The sequence below is a fragment of the Microtus ochrogaster genome, chromosome 7 (assembly GCF_000317375.1).
Source record: "Microtus ochrogaster isolate Prairie Vole_2 chromosome 7, MicOch1.0, whole genome shotgun sequence".
Taxonomy (NCBI): domain Eukaryota; kingdom Metazoa; phylum Chordata; class Mammalia; order Rodentia; family Cricetidae; genus Microtus; species Microtus ochrogaster.
Genome location: NC_022014.1, coordinates 53232867 through 53239917, shown reverse-complemented (window position 1 = coordinate 53239917; position 7051 = coordinate 53232867). Strand labels below are relative to the sequence as shown.

General features: G+C 49.3%; 1 protein-coding gene across 4 annotated transcripts in view; it reads left to right on the top strand.

Moving 5' to 3' along the window:
- Nucleotides 1-7051, top strand: part of Myh11 (myosin heavy chain 11) — a 100331-nt gene that overhangs the window by 91560 nt on the left and 1720 nt on the right. For 2 of the 4 annotated variants that reach the window (XM_005350357.2, XM_005350356.2), the window contains 4 exons: nt 127-335; nt 1721-1829; nt 1928-2100; nt 4402-4440. In XM_005350357.2, the coding sequence (XP_005350414.1) occupies nt 127-335; nt 1721-1829; nt 1928-2100; nt 4402-4432 (522 nt within the window). In that variant the 3' untranslated portion in view covers nt 4433-4440. The remainder of the gene's footprint in view (nt 1-126; nt 336-1720; nt 1830-1927; nt 2101-4401; nt 4441-7051) is intronic. The other 2 variants (XM_005350355.2, XM_005350354.2) reach the window with 1 other exon arrangement.

The following is a 7051-nucleotide window of genomic DNA, read 5'->3' as shown; positions in this document are numbered from 1 at the left end:
ACCATGGCTCTGATACCCACCCCAGCTCGAGGAATAGAGTGGATGGAGAGAGAATGCAGGTTCACCATGGCTCTGATACCCACCCCAGCTCGATGCTCTCTGACTCGCGGCATTCCTCTTCACCAGGCTGAGCAACTGAGCAATGAGCTGGCCACAGAGCGCAGTGCCGCTCAGAAGAATGAGAGTGCACGGCAGCAGTTGGAGCGCCAGAACAAGGAACTCCGGAGCAAGTTGCAGGAGGTAGAGGGCGCTGTCAAAGCCAAGCTCAAATCTACTGTTGCAGCACTGGAGGCGAAGATTGCACAGCTGGAGGAGCAGCTGGAGCAGGAGGCCAGGTATGGGACATTTGGCGCTCCATCCCAGCTTTCTGGAGACCAAAAGGGAGTACTGGGGAATCATTTACCCTAAGGCTCATTTCTGGTGAGTGACAACAGGGTTGAGTGGTGGCCACACAGCAGTGATGTACTGAGGACAGAATGGAGACACCAAGTACTGTTATTAGGGTGGTGATAGTCCTCCAGACATGAGCGTCCTTAGTGACAGGTACGAGAAGGCTTCCCTGCTTAGTTATGACCACAGTATCTTTCAGCCTGGTGTTTTAAGGGTTCTGAGCCACTTATACCAGCTTTCTGGATGATCCACATACTTCTGCGTAGTTCACTTGCAGGTGTGTAGAACGATCACAATTTTAGAACATTTGTCTCACCTCAGGAAAAAAAAAAACCCCGACCACAAAACATTCTTTGTCCTTCCTTCCCACCACGCCCAACTTTAACCACTTTGGAAAGGCTTATGTGAAATGTATTGGTCACTTTTCCCATTGTTGTGACAAGCTGCCTGCCAGAAGCAACTTCAGATGGGAAGGTTTTGGTTTTGCTCATCATGTGGGAAAGGCATTATGGAGCATCTTGGTTTGGGGTCAGCTCACCTGCAACTCCTGCTTCTCACATCTTTTTTTTAAAAAAATATTTTTTATGGTTTATTTAACTTTTTTTTTATGTGCATTGGTGTGAAGGTGTCAGATCCCCTACAACTGGATCTTCAGAAAGTTGTGAGCTGCCATGTGTGTGCTGGGAATTGAACCTAGGTCCTGTAGAAGAGCAGTCAGTGCTCTTGACCACTGAGCCATCTCTCCAGCCCCTTAAACAGTCTTTTTGTTGTTGTTGTTGTTTGTTTGTTTTTTCCCTTCGGTTTTTCGAGACAGGGTTTCTCTGTGGCTTTGGAGCCTGTCCTGGAACTTGCTCTGTAGATCAGGCTGGCCTCAAACTCACAGAGATCCGCCTGCCTCTGCCTCCTGAGTGCTGGGATTAAAGGCGTGTGCCACCAACGCCCCTGCTTCTTACATCTTGGTGGATCAGAGAGTCTGAGCTGAACCTTTGAGTCCTGCCTCTGTTGACCCATTCTGCTAGCTAAGCCATTTGGCCCACAACTAAGTTATGTTCCACAACCTTGCCAGCCTGTCCTGCTGGGGATCCAACATTTGCCTGTGGGGCATCTCACATCAATGGAAACCCTTTGTGACGGACTCATTTCTTCAAAAGAGGTTCATTTGTGCTATAGCATGGCTCAGTACCTCACCTCTCTCTATTTTACATCTGCCTCATCTTTGGGATGGCTCTTGATTTGGGGCTTGAGGAAGCTGGGATGCTGTCTGGTTAACATGCCAGCACAAGGATGCCATCTCAGCCTGAAACTACCTTTCCTGTCCTCCCCATGACAGAGAGAAACAGGCAGCTACCAAGTCACTGAAACAAAAGGACAAGAAGCTGAAGGAGGTCCTGCTGCAGGTGGAGGATGAGCGCAAGATGGCCGAACAGTATAAGGAGCAGGTAGCCATAGCTGCGGCCCCTCCTCAGTGTTCTGGCTTCACAGTGCTTTGGGACCCCACATGTGCAGCCTTGCTTACTCATGATCCTTTCCTTGGCAGGCAGAGAAAGGAAACGCCAAGGTCAAGCAGCTCAAGAGGCAGCTGGAAGAGGCAGAGGAGGAGTCCCAGCGCATCAATGCCAACCGCAGGAAGCTGCAGAGGGAGCTAGATGAAGCCACTGAGAGTAATGAAGCCATGGGCCGAGAGGTGAATGCCCTCAAGAGCAAGCTCAGGTGAGGAGCTGGGGGAGGGTAGGTGGGAAAGGGGTTCGTAGCCTAAAGTGCCTGCTCTGCACCCATGCATCCACTCCCCTGCATCCCTGTACCCAACAACCCCCTCAACTCCCTCCACCATTTTTCTTAGTCCAGTGCTGAAACAGGCATAGAGCTGCCCAGGACATGGCCTCTGAGAAACTCATCTTCTATTCTTTAACCCACATGTCCCACCCCCTGCTGTGTAGAGGAAGTCCATCTCTTGGAGCCCATCCTTCACTGCAGGGTGGACAACTATCAACCCTCACTTCTTATCTTCTCTCATGAACCTTCTATCTCAGTTCTCACCCTCAGTACACTGCCATGTTGGGTAGGGTTGGGTTGTGCTATGCCTATAAGGTGTTTAGCAAGTACACATACCCAGCACTGTAACAGCTACAAATGTCTCCAGAAGTTGCCAGGTGGCCCCTCATGAAGATGCCCTGCCCACACTATTGTGGGGGCTGGGTTTGGTCCTCTTGCTCAAGTCTGCCTCCCACTCTGTACCATGTCCTTCTGGATATTCTGGTCTTCCAACCTCTCTTCACTCCAGTGTTCTCTGGGATTTTAATATCCCAGGAGATCTTGTACTCTGGGATGTAACTAGAGGCTCTAACTGCACTGTGGGCATCCTACCTATCTAGCTCTGTGGTCTTTGCTCCCTCCATGTTTTCTTCCATGACCCCCAGTGGCCCCAGCTTCTTTTCCATGGTCAACTATGCACCTGCACCTTTATGCCTGTAACCCTTTCTTGCTTTGCTGGCTTCATTCCATTCTGAGTATGCTGACAGCCACGCTCATCTCCTCCACAAGTGCACTTCTCACCTCCACTCTCACTGTCCACTGATGACCTCACTTCTGCCTTAACTGGAAAACAGAAGTGATAGTCAAATACACACCAGCTTTCCCCTATTCCTGCCCTGACGTCTGTGCTGATCTATGTGGCAGAGACGAGGCCTTGCTAAACCTGGCCCTCATCAGTTTTGCATCCCCAGCATGCACCTGGGTGCTAGCTCACTCTCCTTCAGTTATTCCATTGGGTGCTTTTCTGCCACGCCTTTCCCCATGCGATATGCAGGGAGCATGGATCAAAGGCCTTCTTTAGGCCACACCGGAAGAGTGACCATCACAGGATCTCTCCCCTGGACCTCACAGGGGTCACTCCCGATTGCCCTTCTCTCTCCCTCAGAAAGCTACCATGCATTGGACTACCCAGGTTCCATCTTGGTCCCTTTTCCATCTTTCTACTTTCAGTGATCTGTTTTGAAAGGCGCCTCCAGTCTCTTAAGATGAGAGTGTTATGGTTCCTACTTGACGGGCTAGACACCATCCTTCCCCATTTCTCCAATCTAGTAGAGGTGTAAGAGATGTTCCAGTGTTGAAGGCTCAGTACACAAAAGCTGTTTCCACAGTGACCCAAAAGAATGTGCCCTAGTGGGGACTGGCCCTCTGCCCTAGGGGACAGTCACCTCAGCTATCTGTCCCTGTACTGATATGTCTCTTCTCTCTTGGGCTTAATGGTTCTTTGAGGTCATTGGCCATCTCTGTGGGTTCTGCCCACTTACTTAACCTGTGGTAGTACAGACCCAAGACAGAACCAAATCATTTTGTTATACCAGTACGTACCACATTCTCTAAGTCTAGGAGTACAGAAACATGAGCTCACACCCTAAAGCTGTGTGAGATTGTTAAACCCCACCAGCAGATCAGAAATCACTAAGCAAGTTTCACGGTGTTGGCCAAATAAATAACCTTCTACATGCCTGAAAACACTTCCCATGCTGCTAGTCACCTTCCACTTAGCTGCCAAAGCCGAGAGAGACCAGAGCTCAGGCACTGCTCACTTGATAAAGTGCTTGTTCTTCAAGCAAGAGGACCAAGTTCAATCCCATAACAAGCTGGGTTGGTGGCAGAGACAGAATTCCTGGGACTTTCCAGCCAGCTAGCCTAGCCCAATTGGTGAACTCTGGGTTAGTGAAACCCTGTCTGAAAAGACAGGGTAGGCAGTGCTCATGAAGATAGATGACATCCACACACGGCTTACACCCCTGCACAGACATCTGGTCCAACACTGACCTTTCAGATTGACCTTTTCAGATGTTCTTACTTTGTACAATGCTCAAGTGACTCAGGAGGACAGAACCAGAGAACCAAGCTGGCTCTCTGGTTCATGTTGACTTAAAAGTACCTTTCATTACTCAGTTGAAGCTAGTACCTTTAGCATACTTAACTGGCTCCCTCCCAAGCGTGGATGGTAACTTCTGGGGACTCTCTCTGTTTCAGAGGGCCCCCCCCCCAGGAAACTTCGCAGTGAGCTACCAGGTATCTTGTGCCTCCAGCTTTGCAGCTCCTGTGTGTCATGTTGTCCCTATTCCTCTGTGCCCAGCACCCCTTCCTTATCCCCATTCCTGTGCCCAGCACCCCTTCCTTATCCCCATTCCTGTGCCCAGCACCCCTTCCCTGTGTCCTCTCTTTTCCAAGTCCTTGCAAATTTCTGTGAGATCCCCCAAATGCAAAGGCCTGGATTAGTTCAGAACCATGAGTGTAAGGAGCAGACCTCCTCTCTGGAGTTACTGCCCTTCCTTCTGGCGTTTTGTCAAACATGACTTCTGGCAAAACACCTTGATCACATCTCTATTAGATTTTAAAAGTCTGCATGATTTGTTTTGTTTGTTCATTTGTTTGGTTTTTGCTTTTGTTGTTTTGAGACAGGGTCTCATGTAACCTTGTCCGGCCTTGAACTCACTATGTAGACAAGGGTGACCTAAAGCTAGAAACCTGTTTCTGTCTCTCAAGTGCTGCAGTCACAGGCATGTACCACTGGCTGTTATGTGATAATGAGAATGGAACCCAGGGCTTCATGCGTGGTGGACAAGCACTTACTAACTGAGCTACAGCCCTAGCCCTTGCTGGAATTGTTCTTAGCTACCTGCTGCTGAGGTTGCTCACGCAGTGGAGATGCTCAGCAGTGCACTCTCCTTGTATAGGTAAGGTGCCTTCCCCTTGGCACAACCCCTAGAGAACAGACCTGACTTCTATCTGGCTGGCCAGAGTCACGGTTCAGAAAAAAAGAAACACAGGGCCACAGTAACCAGGGTTCATGGTTAAGTTTGTCCTGTCCAAAGGACATGCGCACTCCCCACCACAGCAAAGATGCCAGGACTTCAGGTGGCTTGAAGTAGGGCTCAGTCCTTACTGAATTTTCAGTGCATGAGCGTGGGAACGGGACAATTCCTGCAGGGGCCTTTCTGGAGGCCTCATGGGCTCCCACATGTTCACGGACAGGGGAATGGACTTAAAGTTCATGGGGTCTCTGCTTCTCTGGGATTTTAAGCACATTTTGGGGGGGGGGGTGTTGGTGTAAGAAGGCAACAAAGGCTTGATATAGTTCCCAGACGCCCATAATATTGAGGTCAAGGACACCTTTGCTTGTATTTTCCTGTTCTTCGTAGAACTTAATTTTGCTCTTGTTGCCAAATACTTAAAGGTGGTTGAGGTTTTGCAGAGAGCATCCCCAAGGATACGAGGGGGAACAGAAGAGCCCTCTCCAGTCAACAGGAGACAAAACTTTGGCAAAATAACAGAAGCTTCCACTCTAAGTAAGCCTGTTCTGCTCACAGGGCCTAGACTAAACTCCAAGTATCTGGAAATACCCACAATTCTCCAGGATGAGACCCTCTAAGAAAACCTTTGGCAGGGTCCCCCTATTTCCTATAATTGATAATTGGTATCAACCTGCTTTTGTTTTTGTTTTTCCCAAGACAGGGCTTCCCTGTGTAGCCCTGGCTGTCCTGGAACTAGCTCTCACTCTGTAGACCAGGCTGGCCTCAAACTCAGAGAGATCCACCTGCCTCTGCCTCCCAAGTGTTGGGATAAAGGCATGGATCACCACTTCCTGGCTGATACAATCTTTTGTCTAGAATTTGGAAAAACTTACTCCAGTAAGTGATCCTTGCGCTGGAATCATGCCGCATTTGATAACTAGGGCATGACTTGTTTCTGAGATCAAGGGACAAACCTTTTGAGTCAGCAAATATAGACTGTCCCAAAGACCACAAAGTAACTAAAGCCTTCATGTAGACTTAACCATGGTTTCTAGCCCCAGTGGGTTCCAGTTCTGAAGTAAAATATAGTTGTGTGAAGAAAGGGCCACTGACAGTCACCTCTCCACACTGCGCTCTAGGCTTCTCTCTGACTGACCCCAGCACTGGAAAGAAATGGGCACAGGCTGTTCACCCTCTAACAAGGAAGTGGCCTTTCTACAGTGGCCCCCTGAAGCTGGCCAGGGTGTCTGTCTTACTTTGGAAGATTTTATTCCCGATTGCTGTCTTGGGAAACCCCAAAAGGTTCCCACTGGGAGTTCCCCTACCTGCTGACAATAAGCTTTGGGCCTGCTTATGCCTCTGGCATGTCACCTGTCTGAGCTGATCCTTTTGGACTAAAGAATGGGTCACTGGGTGGGCACACCCTCATGGCTTTTCCCTCCAGCCTTCGTATGGCCAGCAAGTTGCTTTCATTACCCAACATCAGCTTTCTTAACTGTACAAAAATGGGTTAGCACCTGTTTTCAAATTCAGGTCAAACAGGGCTGGCTGGTGGGGGCCCAACAAGATCACATGTTACGTCACTGAAAGTCCACACATAACCTTTTGTGAAATAGCAAAGGATATTTGTGAGTATACTTACCTTTCTCTTTTTTCCCACTTGCTCCTCTCACCCCAGACCAGAGGCTGAGGACAGTTGTGAAGGCTCAGAGCCGCCCTACCCTGAGTAAACGTGCACCTCAAAATAACAATTCCCAAATACTCAGTGGGCACTCACTTGTCCATCATGCACATTCAAGGTAGACACCATCTCCCCACTATGGCAGACACCATCTCCCCACCATGGTAGACACCATCTCCATCTCCCCACCATGGCAGACACCATCTCC